This window comes from Sorex fumeus, unplaced genomic scaffold (genome assembly GCF_029834395.1).
Source record: "Sorex fumeus unplaced genomic scaffold, SorFum_2.1 ptg000035l, whole genome shotgun sequence".
NCBI classification, from domain to species: domain Eukaryota; kingdom Metazoa; phylum Chordata; class Mammalia; order Eulipotyphla; family Soricidae; genus Sorex; species Sorex fumeus.
The window spans coordinates 1152601-1175015 of NW_026606092.1; the positions used below are offsets into that span (position 1 = coordinate 1152601).

Consider the following 22415-nt stretch of genomic DNA (forward strand, 5'->3'; position numbering starts at 1 on the left):
CTGGCTCAACTGTGTGCAAGGCAAGGCCCTATCCCCTGTGCTTCTGCTCTGGCCTCTGAGTTGAGTATTTGAATGGGTAAAGAGAGTCACAAGTTAACTGAAACTTGGAAGACTGTGATGAAAGTGGTAATCACGATCACGATCACGACCATCCTGTTATTTGTTGATTGCCTCGAGCAGGCCCCAGTAACGTCTCCTTCGTCCTAGCCCTGGGATTTTTTTTAAAAAGTGCCATATTCAAGGCTCTTTCAGGGTTAGGAGAATGAGACCCATCTTTGTTACTGGTATTTGGCATATTGGGTACACCATGGGGAGTTTGCCAGACTCTGCTGTGTGGGCAGGTTACATTTGGTAGCCTGCCCGTTTGTCCAAAGTAGGAATGAGATAATAAGATATCTTCCAGGAGCTGGGTTTTATAGTCTCTGGGTCTTGGTCGTTGATGGGATTACACGGCGCCAGGGGGCCAGTTGGTGGGTGTGACCCCTGCCTACTGGAATTTGGAGGGTCTGGGTGGAGGATGCTCAGCCCCCATCCGAGCAGGCTTGGAGATCTCAGCCCCAGGATAGGTGGTAATAGGTACAAAGAATTTTGTACATTGTGAGTTAATTTTGATTTAGGTATCTGGGAATGCCCTACAGAATAGGATTTATTTGATCAGAACTTCATAGTGGGGAAAAGAAAGGGGTTCAACGCCCCTCACCTTGCCCAGCATCTTTACCCAGGCCTCTAACCTGGTCCGTCTCCGCTCCGCCCCTTAGACCAAGGTCCTTAACTCGACCAAGCCCCGCCCTCCTACCCTGTCGCCCTCCCTTCTCTCCGCTCACTCCGCCCCTCCGCCTGGAGCCCCGCCCTCCTATCCTGTAGCCCCGCCCTCCTGCTCTGTCACCCCGCCCGCCTACCCCGGGGCTCCGCCCTCCTACCCTGTCGCCCCGCCCTTGTCCCCCGCTCACTTCTCTCCCCCACCCCTTCCTAGCCCCGCCCCGCGGCCGGCCCCGCGGCCTTAGTCCCACTTGGAGGGTTCTCCCGCCAGCGTCTTCAGCTCCGCCCCGCGCGGGGTGGGCCTAGCGGAGGGCGGGCCCCAGCCGTGGCGTTGGCGGAAGGGACCTCACCTTTCCGTGTCTCCCCGCGGGTCGTGGCAGGCAGGAGGGCCCCGTGGCGGGCCCGGTGGTCAGCATGGCTGGGGCTCCCGGGGAGCGCGGACAGGGCCCGGAGCAGCAGCAGCAGCAGCAGCAGCAGCAGCAGCAGCAACACGTCCCCTGTCAAGTCTTCCCCAAGCGGCAGGCCCGGGGGAACCCCCCGCCAGGGTTCCTCTCCAGCTTCTTCTCCAGTCATCAGAAGTGCCAGCTCATGCTTCTGAAAACGCTGCGGACAAGTAGGAGCCGTGACCCAGAGTTGGGGGCGGGCAGGCTTGTGTGTGATCACAGCGGCGGGTAGGGAAGGGCCGGGGGCACAAGCAGAGGCGGCGTCTTGAGGCGTGGGAGTGGGACGCTGGGCACTGGGTTTCCGGTCGGCCCTGAGGCCCCATGTTTGCTTTGTTCTGGGGCCACATCCCGCGATGCTAATAAGGGCATACTCCTGTCAGGGATCCTTTCCGGCGGACTCAGGGGATCATTGGGGGTGCCAGGGCTCGAACTTGGGTTGGCTACGTGCAAGGCAAGCGCCCTCCCGGCTTTGGTTCGGTCCCCTGATTTTAGAATGAGCAAAGAATCGGCCCAGGAGTTTGCCCCCCATCCCCCCGACACACTCACTAGTCTGATAGATTCTCTGTCTTAGTTTGAAAATTCTGCAGCAACGTGCGGCTTTTAGAGTTCGAGTGAAACAAGAGTTTCTAAAGTCACCTTGATTAAGGCATACCTCCTGCTGGCAAAAGCCGAACAGGCTTGCAAACCTACCCTTCCTTAACCTTCGTACACCGATGGAGTTCTGAGAGTAGAACCCCTTTGAAATGAACTGAACGCGAAATTTTGAGTAGCCGAATCTCGTGCATTTTGGGGCGGAGACAGTCCATAGCGTCATTGTATTCTCAGCGGGCGCAGGACCCCCCCCCCCCCCCCCCGAAAGAGAAAAACCAGTTTTGTGGGTTAAGTAGAGACCCAGCTACCTGCGGATTTTTTTTTCTCAGTAGACCCAGGGACAGGGCATTAGACATTTCCTCGCCCCTTGACTTTTATAGAGTCCTGCCAAGGACCGCCTAGAAAATCACTTAAACATATTTGTCCCAAAGCAGGGTTACTCGTAGTTCATTGTTTCATACTTTTTCATAGCTGTCACTCAGTCCTCATTCAAATGTCCACAACTCAAAGATGTCCTAGCCTTAAGTTTCTGTTAGGGAATTGAAGGAGAGAGGAAGGAGGGCAGAGGGAAAGTTGACATTGACAGTTTTTGCTAGCGTTTATTGCCTCCGAGATTGTGTTCTGGTCCCAGGAAAGTCAAAGATGAGTAAGGACCTTGGCTTTAAGATGTTTGGAAGTGGATCAAGTGAAAAGAACATAGACTGCAGATTTAGACAGGGACTCAAATTCTGGTCATTGATAGTATGGAGGGAGGAATGCTTTAATTCTCTGATCCCTTCTAGCCTTTTTGCAGGAAAAAAAATGACACTGAGGACTGAAATTACTTCATTTAGGGTTGTGAGGAGTAGATATCCTGAGTGTGAAGGGCTGAGTACAGGGTAGCTGTTCTTCCAGGGGATATGCGCCAACAGTGGAGGAGATGGACTGTGAGAAGTGTGGGTTACCCTTCCTGGGGCAAGAGGATGAAAGATATGTTCACTCAATAGTATCAATAATTATTTTATGATTTACACTCTTTTTTGGAGGCCACACCCAGCTGTGTTCAGGACTTACTCGTGGCTCTGCTCTCAGAAACCACTCCTGGTGGGCTCAGGGACCACATGAGGTGCCAGGAATCGAACCTGGGTTGGCAGCATGCACAGAAAATGCCTTACCAGCTATATGGCCTCAATTTTAATTTTACACTCTTAAGAGGTTTATACTCTTAAGTAGGTCACCTAAAGAGGAATTACTACACTTAATTTTCTCACTTCAGTTTCTTTTTTTTTTAATTTTTAATTAATTTTTTTAAAAACTTTTACCTGTTTTACTTTCAGTGCTTAAATTTTTTTTCTGGGCTTTTTTTTTTAATGTTACTTAATTTGCAGTGCATTTATACTCTTTATCAAGATGCCTATGTGAAAAGTTGATATTAGGGTAGTTGCATTCTTTGGACTTTACTGTAACCATTATGAGTGATTATTACTGGCTCATATACTCCTAGTAGTTGAAGGACACTCAGGCCTTTCAGTGGAGCAAAGCTTCTGTGCCATCGCTGCCCAGGGCACTTATAGACCTCTGCCAGAAGAGGTTACCTGCTCTTTGAGGCTTTTTGAGGCTAGTAGTCTATTTTATCAATTATTTTAATATTGGATTAAAATCTTTCTCATACTTTTTCATACTGGGTTAAAATCTGCCTTGTATTGTTTCTACCCTTTGGCTCTTATTTTACCTCTCCAGTATTGTCTATTTCCACATGGCATTTCCACAGGTATTTGAAATTATTGTGGTCTTAGTTAAGTTTTTTTCATCTACAAATCCTTTCTTACTTTTTTAAAAATTTATTTATTGAATCACCATGAGAAGAGTTACAAAGCTTTCAGTTTTAAATCTCAGTCATACAATGATCAAACACCCATTCCTTCACCAGTGCATATTTTCCACCACCAAGAATCCCAGTAATACCCCCTATCCCACCCCTCTCCCTGCCTGTGAGGCAGATGATTTCCACTTAACTCTCTCTTTACTTTGATTATATTCATTATTTCAACCTTTCTTACTTTTTATTGGATATAGATCCATGCTATTTTTTAGTCTTCTTTCCTTTTAGTTGACAGTTCCTCTTTAGGATGTTGTACTCAACACAGGAAGTTGTGTTGCCTGTGTGGTTGGAACAGGACACAAGTAGATGTAGAACAGGTAGAGGTGGGGGTATACTTACCGCCTTCCTCCATTCACTATACACAGGTGCTGTTCATTTTTATGGATATGGCCAAAATTTAAATCTTTTTTGGGCCTACCTTGTAGCACAGTAGCACTGTCCTCCCATTGTTCATTGATTTGCTCGAGTGGGCACCGGTAATGTCTCCATTGTGAGACTTGTTGTTACTGTTTTTGGCATATCTAATACGCCACGGGGAGCTTGCCAGGCTCTGCCGTGTGGGCAGGATACTCTCTATAGCTTGCCTCAATACAGTTTATTTAACCATGTAACTAAAAATGGTCTTTTACAAGTTTGTTATTATTGAAGATATTTGATAGTACCCATATTGTATTTATATCAGTGTTTCAGTTCATTAAAGATTGCTTTTCTATTAAATTTTTGTCGTTTTAAAAACTTTAAACACCATGATCTAAAAAATTGTTCAAAATACAGTTCTTTCAGATATTCAGTATTCCAATACCAGTTCCATCTATGTCCCACTCCCCTTCAACTCCTCCCATCCATCCCCCTTAACCTTAAAGCCTGCTCTCTTAGTGGGCACTAATTAATTTAGTTTATATACTAATATAAATTAATTAATTTATGTTGCTTATTTCAACATATATCTTGTAATGGTATGTGACTAAAGTCATGACATGAGGATTTGCTGAACTTTTAGGTGCAAGCTTGGCCTTCTGTGTTACTGTTTTCACTCACTGAGCTTAGTGGGTTTCCACTCAACTTCCCCAACTAATTCTCTTGTTTCTCTGGGACTGTTAGCTCTGTGATGTCTGGAGGTATTTTCCAGCTACATATTTGGCTGTTAACTTCAGGGACTTTGACACTGGGACCATCAACTGCAGGTGTCTCTCTGGCATGCCTCTGAGATCAGTTGCGAAGCTAGGCTGATTCTCTGGCAGCTGCAGAAGCCAGATATGGGTGGGTGGAGTGTTGGGCTTTTGTCAGGGCAGGTACTCTTGTCTGCCCTATCCCACCTAGGGTCCAGCAGTCTTTACCTAGTGGCTGCTCGGCCTTCCTGGGATACCTCAGCTGCCGGCATCTCTCTGAGATCAGTCCTGAAGCTGGGCCCTATTATTTTTGAGTCTCTCAATCTATCCCCCACTTAGGGTAGGGGCAGATCATTGTTATTCTGTATCCCACACACCCCCTACAGAACACAGGGAATCATATACCTGTGCCCTTCCTCCTTCCTCTCACCAATCAATGAAAGGGAGGCAGAGAAGTATGCATTTTAATGCTTATTAACTTGTTTATGCTTTTACTTTTTTTGGGGGGAGGGCTTTGGGACACCTCTGGTGGTGCTTAGGGATCACTCCTGACTCTGTGTTCATGAATCACTTCTGGTAGTGCTTGGAAACCATATGTGATGCCATGGATCAAACCAGGGTTTGGTTGCATGTACCCTACCATGTACATGTACCCTACCATGATACTGTCTATCTCTCTAGCTCTTATGTTAATTTAAGCCTTTATAATAGTTTATTTTTATTAGTTTTAAGTAACCCGAACGATAGCACAGCGGTAGGGCATTTGCCTTGCATGCAGCCAACATGGCCGACCCGAGTTCGATTCCTCTGCCCCTCTCGGAGAGCCCGGCAAGCTACCGAGAGTATCTCGCCCGCATGGCAGAGCCTGGCAAGCTCCCCGTGACGTATTCGATATGCCAAACACAGTAACAAAAAAGTCTCCAATGGAGACGTTACTGGGCCCGCTCCAGCAAATCGATGATCAACGGGAGGGCCTTTTAGTTTTAAGTAATATTATTTCATTATATTGTTGATATATGAGTTATTATGGGTAATGTATCTTCTATACTGCCACTTGGATAATTTAACTGTTGTTGCCTTTTCCTGTTAGCATACTTAATCGAACCCATGTCTTTCTAGATCCATATGTCAAACTTCTCCTTGATGCCATGAAACACACTGGATGGTAAGTCTTCTTGAAATATGCTATATATTCTGGTTGCTAAAAAACAAAATCTGAAAAATTGAAATTACTTAAGATTTTCACTTCTGGTATGGAAAAGCTCTTTCTATATGGAGTTGATGGTGATTGGCTCCATTTTCTCCAGGCAGCCCCTATTTTCTTTGTGGCATCTCTGCTCTGTAATACTAAATCTCTAATACTGCCATTCGCCTAGGGACTTAGTAAAGACAATACTAAAATATATTTCTTGTAAGTAATTACCAAACTTAACTTTTTCACTACCTCAGCCTCAACATTGCCATTAATGGACAAGAATTCACAGCTGCTATTTCAGTGTCATCTAGGTATAGCTTAACTTCAAGGGGCATAGAGGAAGTGACTTCTAGGATGCCTCGACATTTGGGATCACAGGCAGGAATTCCAGCCTAATTTCAGTACGATTTTAATCAGTATACCAAAAGCCTTGTGGAATCAAGCTGTCGATTCTAAATTACTATAAATTTTGCAGAGACCATCTCCTTATTTTGCAGATGAAAGAATCTGAATCTTGACTCTGAGCTTTCCCAGTGTTTCTTTCCTGTTAGTGGCATGAGATTGAGTGATGTGGGTCTTCTGCCTCTGGGCCCAGAGCTGCTTTGCCTGCCAGATGTTAACTCTGGATATTGTCTCTTTAATTTTCTTAGTGAAGTTAACAGAGAAAGACACTTTTCATGTGAAGATTGTAATGGAAATGTCAGTGGAGGTTTTGATGCTTCAACCTCTCAGGTAGGATTTTTTTTTTTGGTGGGAGGTTTTTTGATCATATCCCTAGGTGCTCAGGGGCTATTTCTCGCACTGTACTCAGGAACAACCCTTAGTGATTCTTGGGGAATCATATGTGGTACCAGGGATCAAATTAGGGTGGGCCCCAGGGGCTTCATACAAGATAAATGCCTTACCTCTTATACTGTCAAGATCTCTGCCCCCTCAAGTGGGCATTTTTGCTAAATTATTTTCTTTTTTTTTCTTTTTTTTGGGGGTCGCACCCGGAGGTGTCAGGGGTTACTCCTGGCTCTGCACTCAGGAATTACTCCTGGTAGTGCTTGGGAACGATATGGAATGCCTGGGATTGAGCCAGGATCGGCCGCATGCAAGGCCTATCTCTATCTATCTCTTCGGCTTCAAGTTGTATTCTTTAGTCTAATTTTCTCTCTTGGTACTTACTGATCATCTTCTCTATGCTGGGCATTTCTTTGGTAGATGGTATTGGATTTAAAAAAAAAAAAGGTCCTTTTAAGAATCTTACATTTTTGGAGAGTACATGGATACAGAGAGTTACAAAATTTGAATAAGGTCAAACTTTTTTTGTTTGAGGGGTGCACCACTGGCAGTACTCAGAGGTTACTCCTGGCTCTGAGCTCAGGGATGACTCCTGATAGGGCCTGCTGGGGACTGAATCTGGGTTGGCCTCATGCAAGACAAATTCTTTACCCACTGTATTATCACTCTAGTCCCTAATTAGGTCAAACTATTTTGTGAATATGGGTAGATAAATGGTTACCAATGGTACTATGATGTAATTGACTAAAAGATGCCAACAGATTAGATTTGAGAAATTTAAAGCCTCTTTTTGGCAAAAGAAGACAAAGACTTTTGTACATAGCAGGGTATCATGATCAAAGGTTGTTTTGGGAAAGCACAAGGTGTATGTGTCTTGTTAAGCGGGAGTGCAGGAATGAATGAGGGTATAGGGAAATAGGGTAGAAACTACAGCAAGCCATATAGTCCTAAAGATCCCTCCATCTAAGGTGCAGGGTAAGCACAGTTCTGTAGACTGACTCTCTAGTTCTGCTGCATTTGGCCACTTGTTGCTTCATGTACTGTATATCTTGATTTTATTTTCTTCTGTTTTTCAGATATTCCATTTTTAAAATGGTCTCTTTTTTTCTTAAATTCAGAAAATTCTTTTTTATTTTTTAAAAAGTTAATTTCCAAGTGTTTGAGTTTTTTCCCAGTTTCTCTTTGTCATTAATTTAAATTTTTCAAAGCATCTTTGTCTGAGAGAATAGTTTATATGAATCCTGTCTTCTTTTTCTTTTTCTTTTTTTTGAAAAAAAAAAAAGATTGTTTTTATTGACCAAAACTTACTTAGAAGGATGTGAGGGGAGAGAAAGAGAGGAAATACATATTCAAGAGAGAATGTGGGCTTCTCCATAGTGGAAAAAAACAACAGGCAAAAATCATAGAGGTAAGCAAGTAAGATCTATGTTCAAGGGAGAACACGAACTTGAAGAGCAAACCAGGAAGCAAGCCAGTGAAGAGACATATCTGAAAGATACTTGTTGAAACGAGAACATGGTCTTGAAGAGCAAGTTTGATTTTTTAAAAAAAATTTAAAAAATTTTATTTTTCAGGAGCTGGAGCAATAGCACAGCAGGTAGGGCGTTTGCCTTGCATGCGGCCGACCCGGGTTCAGTTCCCAGCATCCCATATGGTCTCTCGAGCACCGCCAGGAGTGATTCCTGAGTGCAAAGCCTGAGCAAGTAACCCCTGAGCATTGCCAGGTGTGACCCAAAAAAGAAAAAAAATTTATTTTTCATAAAGTTGTTCACAGTAATTGATTACATTCAATATTTCAATACCAATCCCAGCACCATTACAATTTCCCACCACCATTATTTCGAATTTTCCTACCACCACTCAAGCCTGCCCCATAGGCAGATGACAGATTATATATTTTTTATTTCTTGTTATGAATAATATGAGATGTCATGGCCATGCACTCCTGGAATTTTAAATTTTTAAATAATTAGGGTCTGGAGTCATCTCTGCAGCAAGCTGTTTGGTTCTGAGATTCATTCGTGTGTCTCTGGATCAAGGCTGTTAAGGCACTTATATGGCACCCGGAGGTAGTTCTTGGGCATGACAGCCAAGACTAAAAGTTCGATTTCCATCTTCTTGATTTTATGGAGTTATGTTTGGTGACTCAGCATGTGTTCTGTCATGGAGAATGTCCCATGTGCACTGGAAAAGAATTGTATGCAACTCTTTGAGAATGAAGGACTTTACATAGATCTGCTAGGCCTTTCAAGCTGTGTTAAACAGTTGGGAACTCTCATTTAAATTAAAATTTGTACTGTCAAAGAAAAAACACTTATATTTAGTCATAGTAATAGCATGAACATTTGTGAACTGCCATGCAGACTTGAGAAACAGAACATTGCCAGGACTTCAGAAGTCTGTGTTTTCCTCTTGGATTACATTTGCTTGGATTGCATTTGCTCTCCCTCTTATTTTACTTTTGTGACAATCATTCTCTACATTCTGAATGGCTTTCCCATCGATATATACATTCCCACAATATATTTGCTAGTTGCTTCATTTTAAGCCTCCTACATGAAATCCTTTGAGTTATTTGTACAATTTTGTAGTTTTATTAAATCATACAGTATATTGTGTTCTATATATTCGATGTACGTATTAATATTACTTGGATCAACATTGTGAGATTCTTTCACTATGTGCCACTTCTGGTTTGCTAACTTTCACTGTTGAGTAGTATTCCGTTATATGTCTGTAGGCAGTTTGCCTTATCTGATATTGTTTCCAACTTTGTTTGGACCTAAGCTGTTGGAAATATTTTTCACCTTCTCTCCATGCACAGGGGCTAGACTTCTTTCAGAGTATATGCCTTGGAAGAGAATTTGCTAGGTTATAGAGTATGCAAGTATGCATTCATTTGACTTTACAGATAATGCCAAACATTTTCTTTCCTTTGTTTCTAGTAAGCTGCATGCTTCTGATTGTTCCTATACTATGTTACTTTCCTCTAGCAACTGTTAAATGTTAAGGGACTTAAAAGAATTAAACCCTTTAATTCTTGGTGCTAGATGCCCTCTCTTTATTTTTGGGACAAGAGGAGAGGGAGCAAACTGTCTGGTGCTCAGTGTTTACACCTAGCTCTGTAGTCAGGGACACTCTTGGTGGTGCTCAGGGGACCATGCTTTGGATGGAACAAAGATTGGCCAAATGCAAAGCAAATGCCTTAAGCCCTCTACTATCTCTCCAGCCCCTATTTAATTTTTATTATAATTTCGGTAGTTATGTTAGTATTAAAGCTTATGGTATTGATGTACAAAAATATTGCATCCCACCACCATCAGAGTGCCTACAACTCTCCACCAATTTCCCTATGTGAGGGCCCAGTTTAGACATTAAGCTCTGATGCAGAGAAATTTTTCCTGACTTTTTAGAATAGATCAGGTATTATTATTGTATGCACTCTTGACAACTTGAAGTTTTCCTCATGAAAACTCTTATTTCATGTATTTTGGTAAATCCTTAATTAATTTCTGTTTCCAATACCAGATTATAAATCTACTAGTAGAGTTCAACAATTGAATAAATGAATATATAAGAATTACTTGTGCATGGACTGGGGAGATGGTTCAAAGGACTGGTGCACATACTTTGCATCAAACTAGATCCCTAGTTTGATCCTGACATTGCATGGGTGTCTGACCACAAAGCTTGGAGTAGTCTTGGGTACTAGTGGGTGTGATCCACATAGTAAGTATACTATAAATGGTAACTGTTATTAGTTACCATTAGGAATCTTCCTGTCTTTATTATTCTTCTAAGATCCTAGTCAATGTGCTGTTGACTTTTTGTACTTTATCCTGAAGATCTTTCTTAGGACTTTTCTTGCAATTCTAATTGAATGGGACAATGTCCCATTCATTTTCAATTGAATGATCACTAATAAGAATAAAAATCTTAATAATAATTTTGATTTGGTCTTGCTTAATTCTATGGTCTCCCTTAATTCTAACAATAAGCTAGGTACTCCCTCTTTTTCATTGTTCAGAAAATAAGACACACCATTAAGAAGCTTTCTCAATGGTCACCAAGTTAGTATGGAATGGGACTGGAATTTCAATCTGTCAGCTTCATTTCAAAGTTCACCCCTTTTTATTATAGTATTGTAAAACCCAAGACCAATTGGTACATTAACCAGGCAGGTATATGAATAGATATATATCAGTGCTATGATAGGTCAAAGAGAAGAGAAAGGAGAAGTTCGACACTGAGGATGGCTTCATGGAGCAGGCATAGGTAGAACCTTTGTTGGATGGGGAGAGGTGGGGTCAGTGGAGAAGAGTAGGGACCATGTGGAAATGCCTTCCATTTTGTGAGAAAAGATGAAATAGATGAGCAATGAGAGTCAATTTTAGAAATAACTGTTTTCTTTTATTTTTGTATCTTTGTATCTTGTAGATTGTTTTGTGCCAGAATAATATTGGTAATCAGGCTCATATGAACAGAGTGGTAACCCATGAGCTCATTCATGCCTTTGATCACTGTCGTGCCCATGTTGACTGGTTTACCAATGTCAGACATTTGGCCTGCTCAGAGGTGAGTTTTATTGTGGCAGAAACATTTGTTCCCCCGGAACATATTGTTTGAGCATTTATTCAAGTATAATTTATTTAAATGTATCCCTTTTCTTACTGTCATATTTCCACGTCAGTCTTGTTCACTTTGCTGAATATAATTTTTGAGATATGAGAGTTTAAAAGTATCTTTTTAGAATTGTCTTTAAGTAGAACCATTAAATTCTCATAAATATGTCTATACTTATAACAATAAACTATTTTTCACATGGAATAAATGATATAAAAATAATACTTCAAATAGTTAATAATTAAGATAATATTTAACATTTACTGAGGCCTCTGATCCTCAATGTTGTTGATAGGTTTTCCTTTACTCTTCCTAATAATCCATTCTATTATCCCTGTTTTATATATGTGGAACATGGTGTAGTTGTCTAGATTTTAGGGGTAGTAAGTGATGGTAAGAATTATGTCCAGGGTCCTCGCTGTTTTGCTGTGCTGCATATGTAGGTGAAGTTCCATGCTTGATCTAGAGTAAAATCTAGTCTCCAAAATTTAACATAAAAAGGTATTTTTTATTATGAAGCCCTTTGGATTGCTCTTAAATATATATATGTATATCTCTGGCCCTAGAGAGATATGTATTTCATTAATTCTAGATTCCAATCTGCTGAAAAGCTAACAAAAACATATCCAAAAATTCATACTTGGGCATCAAAGGAGCTAGTGGTACATGGTTAAGGGGCTTGCCTTGCATGTGACCTACCTGAGTTTAATATCTGGTACCTCATATGGTGCTACAAGTACCACCAGGAGTGATTCCTGAGTGCAGAGCCAGTAGTAAGTCCTGGGCACTGCTGTGCGTGCCCTATCCCCTCCTCACCCCCCCAAAAAAAAACCCAATCAAATGTTTATTTTATACCTTAGATTTTTTTCTTTCATTGAAATTAATAATAAATAATTAAATACATGCATCTAGTTGCATGTCATATTATTTGTAGAATAGTTCTTTTTTTTTTCTTTTTGGGTCACAGCCGGCAATGCACAGGGGTTACTCCTGGCTCATGCACTCAGGAATTACTTGTGGCAGTGCTTGGGGGACCATATGGAATATTGGGAATTGAACCCGGGTCGGCCGCTTGCAAGGCAAACAGCCTACCTGCTGTGCTATTGCTCCAGTCCTGTAGAATAGTTCTTTTTAATAGATCTCTCTTGGATGTTAGGAAGAACAGGAGTATAGTATTGTAGGAATAATAATTGGTTCATTTTATTTTGAAAAATTTGGTGAGGTTGGTTGTAGAATTTCTGATTATATTTTTAAGACTTTTATCTATTAAGATCACTCTTTACCTTAAAAATTACAGTAAATCAGAATATATGTCCTAATTATAGCAAAACCAATTTGGGATGTTCTTGATTCTTTGAGTTTATAGTACTTAATTTTTCACAGGGCACTTTTCACATTTACATAGATTTATGGGAAAGTCCAAGAGAATTTCAGCAGTTTGGCGTGGTGTTCGGGGGTTCATATGATAAATACGACATATCTAGCTTTAGATTCACATTTGAAACTCATTTTGCTGATCTTTGGAAGAATAGTTTTTTTTTTTATGTAGGAGTATTGCTATTTATTCAGTCACTGATTAGCTGATTGAATTGGGCATGAACTCCACCTTACTTTTTTTTCATAATTTTATTTATTTATTTATTTTTCTTCTTATATTTATTTATTGCATCACTATGGGAAAAGTTATTAAGCTTTCAGGTTTAAGTCTCAGTCATACAATGATCAAACACCTTTCCCTTCACCAGTACTCATTTTTCACCACCAAGAATCCCAATATACCCCCCTCCCACTTCTCCCAATACCTGTGAGGCGGATGATTTCTACTTAACTCTTCTCTACATTGATTACATTCATTATTTCGACAAAAGATGCACCATTATTGTTTAGAATCCCCCCCCCCCCCCCAACAATCAGAATTGCTGAGAAGGCATTGTGAAATATTTAGTTTTCTATAGCTGGTATGAGAATCATATAATGTCATATAATGATTTTGGATTTCTGCAAAGAGCTAGATAATTACGAGATTGGTTTCTGTGCTTCTGGTGTTATGGCTGTGCTGGAGAGCTGCTTATGGAGGGCAACTCGTGACCTCGGTAGGGCGTGAAGGATGAGCTGGTACCGTCCCCCTTCCCATGAGACTGCAGTTGCCCCGTCACCGCCAGCTCATACCTGGCTTTCCAATAAGCTCTGAGGCGGCAGCCACCTTGCTGCCAGGGGGGAAAAAGGCGGAAGAGAGCAACACCCTTTCCCTCCTGGGGAGGCATGGCGCCATAGTTTAAAGCATGGTCCATTCACTTTTCTGCCGCAAGCTGCCAGACTCTGGATAGAATAGTTTCTTGTACAGGGGTCAAGGCACTTGTCTTGCACATGACAGACATAGATTCTGTCTCTGGCACTGTGTATGGTCTCCTGAGCCCTGCCAGTGGTAAGCTCTGAGTGTGGTTGGGTGTGGCCCAAAAATAAAAGGGGAGAAAAAAGTGCATATTTTCTTGAAATCCTCTTGGAAAATTCCAGAAGTGTTTGTATAGCATAGAGAGCATGGACTTTAGTGGTGGAATCTAACCCTCTGACTTCTGGCTATAGAAGAAATTAGTTCCATCAGCAATACTGCACTGTAAAGTTTTGAAAATTCCCTTTGGTAAGCAGTTGTACCCCCTGCTCAATAAACGTGACATTGTCAAGCATAGCTCATGATGTCTGCTCTTTTTCTTAAGAACTTTCTGAGATGATAGAGTTGAAAAAAAATTTTAAATATGTCTTACCTGCTTTTCAAAAAACATACTAATTTTATATTCTTCTGCAGTTTAAAAACAGTTGTGATAAATGTTTGGAGTGTAAGCACTTTCTTTCTGTTTGTCTCTCTCATGTGATAGGTTCGAGCTGCCAACCTTAGTGGAGACTGTTCACTTATTAATGAAATATTCAGATTACATTTTGGATTAAAACAACACCATCAGGTAAAAAGTAACATATGAAATCACATACTCTCAGGAGTGCTCTGAGTTAAAGAAATAAGTACATCCAGTATTTGAAATTTAAAATACCTGTTATATGAAAAAAATTGCATATATATAAATAAATTGACGAATGGTAAATGGGCTGGAGTGATAGCACAGCAGGTAGGGCATTTGCCTTGCATGCGGCCGACCTGGGTTTGATTCTTCTGTTCCTCTTGGGAGAGCCCAGCAAGCTACTAAGAGTATCCCGCCCACACAGCAGAGCCTGGCAAGCTCCCTGTGACGTATTGCATATGCCAAAAACGTCTCCACTCACAATGGAGTCACTGGTGCCTGCTTGAGCAAATCGATGAACAATGGGAGGACAGCGCTACAGTGCTACAGAATGGTAAATATGCTGTTTATATACAGTATTGTTATACAGTAGCACTGTAGCACTGTCCTCCCTTGTTCACCAGTTTGCTCTAGTGGGCCCAGTAAAGTATCCATTGTGAGACTTGTTACAGTTTTTGGCATATCAAGTACATCACTGGTAGCTTGCCAGGCTTACCATATGGGCAGAATACTCTCTGTAGCTTGTTGGGCTCTCGAGAGGAGCAGAGTAAATAAACAATATATTTACTGATTAAGTCAAATTTAGTTTTACCTGATAACTTACAACTGTGGGCAAGATGTTTGTGTGTTTTGATGCTGGGGATTGAACCCAGTTACTTTTACATGTGAAGTATATGCTTACGCTAGGCTGCATCCTTGTCCTCTACTGCAGGAAAGATTGTAATAGTGAAGAGTTCCAGTGTTATCCTCGGGACTTTTTGGATGGGGATAGTTAAGATATGCAAGTAAAAATCACAGCTTATCTTCCTTTTATCCTAGTGGAGTTCTGGATTTATATTTTGAAATTAACGGTGCTATTCTTTGGTTGTTTATTTGTTTTTGTTTTTGAGCCACACACATCTATGCTCAGGGCTTACTCCTGGCTCTACACTCAGGGATCACTCCTAGTGATGCTTGAGGAGGGTACCGGGGATCGAACTCTGGTCAACTGCATGCAAGGGAAATGCCTACCTGCTGTACAGGCCCCCAGCTACAGTGTTATCTTTGAGACAAAAAATATCTCTTAGAACAGAGACTGCATTGCAGCATAGTTTTGGCTGTGTTAGAACACTTTTATTGTTTTTTTTTGGTTTTTTTTTTTTTTTTTTTTTTTGCTTTTTGAGTCACACCCGGCGATGCACAGGGGTTACTTCTGGCTCATGCACTCAGGAATTACTTCTGGCAGTTCTCTTGGGACCATATGGGATGCTGGGAATCGAATCCGGGTCGGCCACGTGCAAGGCAAATGCCCTACCTGCTGTGCTATCACTCCAGCCCCTAGAGCACTTTTATTTTTTATTATTTTTTGTTTTTGAGCATCACCCTGTGATGCTCAGGGTGTTGTTCCTGGTTCTGCACTGAGAAATTACTCCTGGCAGGGCTCAGGGGACCATATGGATGCTTGTAATCGAACCCGGTTTGGCCACATTCAAGGCAAATGCCTTTCCTGCTATGTCATTGCTCTGGCCCCATGCTAGAGCATTTTTAAAGGCTTGTATGAAGGGATTAAAAAAAACAACAATTTTGGATTGGCAGTCTTTTTTTTTTATGATGAACTAGGCTAAGAAGGGATGTATAAGCAAGCACAAACAAGAAATAGGCAGAACCATCCTGCTAGAAAACTGTTTTTGTTTGTTTTTGCATCACACTGGAAGTAAGCTAGGCTTACTCCTGGCTCTATGCTGAGGGATCTCAACTGGTCGGGGTTAGGGGACCATATGCATATGAGTTAGTAGTATGCATGCAGTGCAAGTGCCTTACCCAATGTACCATCTCTCTGGCCCGAATCCTGCTAGAAAGCTTTGAAGATCTGTGATAGATAGAGGGTGGGAGAGGAAGTATAGAACTGATGAACTGACAGTGTGAGCAGTTTGGCCCACAATAACCAAGGGACTCTGTGTCCATATCTATCTCCTTGGCACCTGGGGTTTATTTATCTTTTTTGTGAGATGTTACTGGTGCCCGCTCGAGCAAATCGATGAACAACGGGAGGACAGTGCTACTACTACTACACTTTTTTTTTTTACTTCTCAAGTGATGCTCAGAGAGTCTGGGGGTCGTTCCGGTTGGTTTAGTTCTGGGACTTTAGGATGAAGGAGACCATCTGATACATGCTGGTGACTGAACCTGGGCCGTGCATGTGCCTTCTGCCACTATATTTTAAAGATCAGGGTTGGTATAATTTAGGTTGAAGAGCACTGGTATTATAATAATATATTATAATTACTGTATTTATTATAAAGTCACTGTCACTGTCCTCCCATTGTTCATCGATCTGCTCGAGCGGGCCCAGTAACGTCTCCATTGGAGACTTTGTTGTTACTGTGTTTAGCACATTGAATACATCACGGGTAGCTTGCCAGGCTCTGCCGTGTGGGCGAGATACTCTCGGTAGCTTGCCGGGCTCTCTGTGAGGGGCGGAGGAATCGAACTTGGGTCACCCATGTTGGCTGCGTGCAAGGCAAACGCCCTACCGCTGTGCTATTGCTCCAGCCCTTATTATAAAGTAAATTATTATAATTTCACAGTAGTAGGGCCGTTTGCCTTGCAAGTGGCTGGCCTGGCCAACCCGGGTTCGATTCCTCTGCCCCTCTTGGAGAGCCCGGCAAGCTACCGAGAGTATCTTGCCCGCACAGCCAAGCCTGGCAAGCTCCCCGTGACGTATTCGATATGCCAAACACAGTAACAACAAGTCTCACAATGGAGACGTTACTGAGCCCGCTCGAGCAAATCGGTGAACAACGGGAGGACAGTGCTACAGTGCTACATACAATTTATTATAATTACTGTAATTTTTCAAAGCAGTTATTTTTATTAAAGTATCATGATTTGCAATAGTATTGATATTATTTTTGTACTTGCAATGCTACTATGTTGTACCCCTGCCAGAGTGTCATTATCTCTCCACCATTATTTGAGGTCCCTAGCTCTTCCCATTCACAGTTTGTTGGCAATATCTCAGGGTATATTTCTTTTCCAACTTTTCTATTCTCTTGCTTTGTTTATTTATACTCCACATATGAGCAAGATCATCTAGTATTAGCCTTTTTCTTTCTAACTTACTTCACTTAGAATGACCTCATCAAGTTTCATCCAAGTTGCAGCACACCGCAAAATCTCATTTTTTCATAATTGAGAACTATTTCATTATTTATACAAATATACCACAGTTTCTTTATTCACTCAGCTGTTTTTGGGCACTCCAGTTGTTTTCAGATTTTTGGTGTTGTAAATAATGGTGCAATAACAAGTGTGTATATATCCATTTGGATGAGTGTTTTAGTGTTCTGATATATGCATTAATGAGCATCTACTTGTGCCTGCTGGCAGAGTGAATAAAGCTGGGAATGTGCAGGAAAAAGTAAATGATTGACAGGATCTGTAACCATCTAGTGGTTAGCTAATTATAGGAAAAAAAATTAAATGTTTTTTTTTTGAGAAATAGATTAAATACTGTTTGAGGAGTAGAATGGCAGGATCTTATTCTACAAGCATTTAGAATACTATGAAATTCTAGTCTATTACTGTGTAATAGTCTGTAAATTATCTCTGTAGGGAGATAACATTTTTTTACTTAGAGGAATTTTTATTTTTTGTGTGGCACCATGGGTCAAACTCAGAGAATATCACACACATGCAAGGCTGTGCTTTATTACTGAGCTATATACCCAGCCTCATTCATTAATTAATTGAATCGTTGTGAGATACAGTTACAAAGCCGTTTATGATTGGGTTTTAGTCATACAATGATTCAACACCCATCCCTCCACCAATGTCCATTTCCTACCACCAGTGTCCCCAGTATCTTCCCACCCTCTCACCCCCGCATTCTGCCTCTGTGATAGGTACTTCTCTCTCTCTCTCTCTCTCTCTCTCTCTCTCTCTCTCTCTTTCCCCCTCTCCCTCTCCATCTTGCTCTCGCTCTCTCTCTTTTTGGGCATTTTGGTTTGCAGAATACTGAGAAGCCATCATTTATCCACTTTCAGCACACAGGGAGATAACTCATGCAAAGAGAACTCAGAAAAAAATGTGTATTTTTTTCTCTTTGAAAAATTAAGACATTTTCAGAGTATGTGTGTATTTGGGCCATGTCATTGCCCTCCCGTTTTGCTTGAGCAGGCCCAGTAACATTGTGAGACTTGTTACTGTGTTTGGCATATTGAATACATCACGGGTAGCTTTCCAGGCTTTGCCGTGCAGGCGAGATACAGCACAGGCTGGAGTAGGTAGGCACAGCACAGTGGTAGGGTGTTTGCCTTGCGTGCAGCCAGCCTGGCCGAGCTGGGTTCAATTCCTTCACCCCTCTCAGAGAGCCTGGCAAGCTACTGAGAGTATCTCACCCGCATGGCAAAGCCTGGCAAGCTACCCGTGACGTATTCAATATGCCAAACACAGTAATAACAAGTCTCAAAAAAAAAATGGAGACGTTACTGGGCCCGCTCGAGCAAATTGATGAACAATGGGAGGACAGTGTATATTTGGGCCATACTCAGCAGTGCTCAGCTTCTGTGCTCAGGGGCTACTCCTGACTGGTGGTGCTTAGGGACCTTGTGTGGTGCCGGGATTCAAACTGGGTTTAGCTGCATGTAAGGCAAGCACCTTAACTCCTCTACTATCCCTACAGCCCGAGATTTTGTGTGTTTGCAGTATGTGATTTCCTATTAACCTCCAAGGAGAGTTGCCCTCTCAAGAAAAAGTTACTTAGTATTGTTCAGCTGAAAAGTTAAGAGAGCATGCATAAGAAATGTAGGTTTTAGACATTAAAAATTAAGCCAGAATCTTTTTTTTTTCTTTTTGGGTCACACCTGGCCATGCACAGGGGTTATTCCTGGTTCTGCACTCAGAAATTACTCCTGGCGGTGCTCAGGGGGACCGTATGGAATGTTGGGAATTGGAATCGAACCCGGGTCGGCCACGTGCAAGGCCTTACCTACTGTGCTATTGCTCCAGCCCCCAGAATCTTATTTTTAAAATAAATTCTTAATTATTTTTTAAAATACTATTCACATTGGGAGGGCCTGTTTTACAGATGCTACCTGGAATTTAGAGAAAGCTGCTTTTGTCAATGAAGGTGAGAAAATGGAAGAGGTCTTACTTATTATACCCAAATAGTTTGAACTGAATTAACATGATTTATACTGTAACAATTTGAGGAAATTTGAGGAAATTCTTTTTATTTATTTATTTTTTTACTTTTTAATTGAATCACTGTGAGATAGAACCTTACAAAGCTGTTTATGATTAGATTTCAGTCATACAGTATTCCAACATCCATCACTCCACCAGTGTACATTTCCCAGCACCAGTGTCCCCAGGTTCCCTCCCATCACCCTTCATCCCCCCCACCCCCTGCCTGCCTCTATGGCAGGCACTTTTCTTTTCTCTCTCTCTCTCTCTCTCTCTCTCTCTCTCTCTCTCTCTCTCTCTCTCTTTCTCTCTCTCTCTCTCTCTCTCTCTCTCACACACACACACACACTTTCCCTTTCTCCCTCCTTTTGGGCATTGTGGTTTGAAATATTGATACTGAAAGATTATCAAGAATATCCCTTTACTGAATGCCCTGCCACAGAGGCAGGTTGGGATGGGGGGATGGGAGGTGGGAGGGATACTGGGATCCGTGGTGGTGGGAAATGGAGGGATGGGTATTTGATCATTGTATAATTGAAACCCAAGCACAAAAATTTGTAAGTCTACAACTGTACCTCATGATGTCTCACTAATGAAAAAAAAAAAGAATATCCCTTTACCTACTTTTAACACTCAGATCTTGTCCAGTGTGATCATTCCCAGCTATTATTGTCATACTGGTCCCTTCTCTATCTTACCTACCCTCTGCTGTCACACCCTTGTGGTTAATTCCAACATTGACCATTCCTCCTAGCCCCTGCTTTCCCCGACCGTGGATATTAGTCTTCTACTATATATATATATATATTTTTAATATACCACAAATAAATGCAGTCATTCTATATCTGCCCCTCTCCTTTTGACTTATTTCACTTAGCATGATACTCGAGGAAATTCATTTTAATTGTGATTTTGACATAATGCAAAATACTGTTTTATGATTAAATTTTCACCTAAACTTAAAGCCACTTACTTTCCCTTCTCCTTAGGCTTGTGTGCGAGACAGAGCCATTCTTTCTATTCTGGCTGTTAGAAATGTAAGCAAAGAAGTAGCTCAAAAGGCTGTGGATGAAGTTTTTGAATCTTGTTTCAATGACCATGAACCTTTTGGAAGGATCCCACATAACAAGACTTATGCAAGATATGCACATAGAGACTTTCAAAACCGTGATCGATATTACTCGAACATATGAAGACAGTGATATTTATTTTATAGAAGCTCAGTGATTATGAAGAAAATTTGGTCATAAAGCAGACAGATGTATAAAATTTGAACAAATACAGCTGGAACAGAAGATAGTGATTTTAGCATCAGAAAAGGTAACTAACTGATAAGAGAAAATGATAACTCCAAGGCAAAAATGTATCTTTGTAGTTAACTCTGATGAATTAGGCAAATAAATTACATTTTTTTGTACTTTCTACACTATATTTTAAAAGAATTGTACTTTTATTTAGTTAGTGGTTTGTTTTTTGTTATTGCAATTATTTGAAATTTGATTATAAAGCCTATGAAACTCGTTGATAGGTGACCACTGTTAACATCTATATTAAAGGTAAAAAAAGTGTACAGGTCTCGAACACGATTGCCACTCAATTCCTCTTTTGCAAACCACGGCACCCAAAAGGAGAGAGAGAACACGGGGAAGTGCCCTGCCACAGAAGCAGGGTGGGGTGGGGGGTTGGGGGGTGGGAGGGATACTGGGATTAGTGATGGTGAAGAATGAGCACTGATGGAGAGATGGGTACTTGATCATTGTATAACTGAAACCCAAGCACAAAAACTTGTAAGTCTACAACTATACCTCATGGTGTTTCACTAATAAAAATTAAAAAAATAAGTGTACAGTTCTCATTTTATTTATTTATTTATTTGAAATTTTTATTAGGGAAGCACCATGAGGTACAGTTGTAGACTTACAAATTTTTGCACTTGGATTTCAATTATACAATGATCTAGTACCCATCCTTCCACCAAGTGCCCATTTTCCACCACCACTGATCCCAGTATCCCTCACCCCCCATCCCCCCCCCCCATCCTACCCTGCCTTTGTGGCAGGGCATTCCCTTTTGTTCTCTCTCCTTTTTCTTTTATTAAAAATTTTTTTAATAGTGAGACATCATGAGGTACAGTTGCAGACTTACACATTTTTGTGCTTGGGTTTCAATTATACAATGATCAAATACCCATCCCTCCACCGGTGCCCATTTCCCACCACCACGGATCCCAGTGTCCCTCCCACCCACCATCCCCACCATCCCACCCTGCCTCTGTGGCAGGGCATTCCCCTCTGTTCTCTCTCTGCTTTTGGGTGTTGTGGTTTGCAAAAGAAACATTGAGTGGCAATCATGTTTGGTCTATTGTTTACTTTCAGCATGCTTCTCCCATCCTGGGAGGATCCTCCCAACACCTTTATTTGGTGTTCCCCTCTTTATCTGAGCTCCCTTTTCCCCTAGTATGTGTGGTTGGCCTCCAAGTCATGGAATAAAATTCCTGGTACTAATCTTGGTCATTCTTGGGTGTTAGTTTCCTATTTTGTTACTTTATGTTCCCCAGATGAATGCAATCTTTCTATGTCTATCCCTTTCTTTCTGAGTCATTTCACTTAACATGATACTTTCCATGTAGTACCACTTGTATGTAAATTTTGTGACTTCGACTTTTCTAACAGCTACATAGTACTGCATTGTGTAAATGTACCAGTTTCTTTAATCAGTCATCTGTTCTCGGGCACTCAGGTTTTTTCCAGATTCTGGCTATTCTAAAGAGTGCTGCAATAAACAGACAATTGCAGATGTCACTTCGACTATACTTTTTTGCCTCTCTGGGATATATTCCCAGGAGTGGTATTGCTGGATCAAATGGGAGCT

General features: G+C 41.4%; 1 protein-coding gene across 1 annotated transcript; it reads left to right on the forward strand.

The window, feature by feature from the left end:
* The first annotated feature begins 1148 nt into the window (after window positions 1-1148).
* ATP23 (ATP23 metallopeptidase and ATP synthase assembly factor homolog) lies at window positions 1149-21195 on the forward strand. Its single transcript, XM_056117668.1, has 6 exons — window positions 1149-1372; window positions 5883-5928; window positions 6609-6690; window positions 11182-11319; window positions 14241-14324; window positions 20534-21195. The coding sequence occupies exons 1-6, from the start codon at window positions 1174-1176 to the stop codon at window positions 20735-20737; spliced, it is 753 nt and encodes a 250-aa protein (XP_055973643.1). The 5' UTR covers window positions 1149-1173; the 3' UTR covers window positions 20738-21195.
* The last annotated feature ends 1220 nt before the right edge of the window (window positions 21196-22415 follow it).

Bases quoted from the DNA above. Each gene is read 5' to 3' on its own strand.
- ATP23 (XM_056117668.1), top strand. From the start codon at position 1,174: ATGGCTGGGGCTCCCGGGGAGCGCGGACAGGGCCCGGAGCAGCAGCAG. The intron at 11,320-14,240 runs GTGAGTTTTATT...CTCATGTGATAG, and splicing joins GACATTTGGCCTGCTCAGAG to GTTCGAGCTGCCAACCTTAG. The intron at 14,325-20,533 runs GTAAAAAGTAAC...CCTTCTCCTTAG, and splicing joins GATTAAAACAACACCATCAG to GCTTGTGTGCGAGACAGAGC.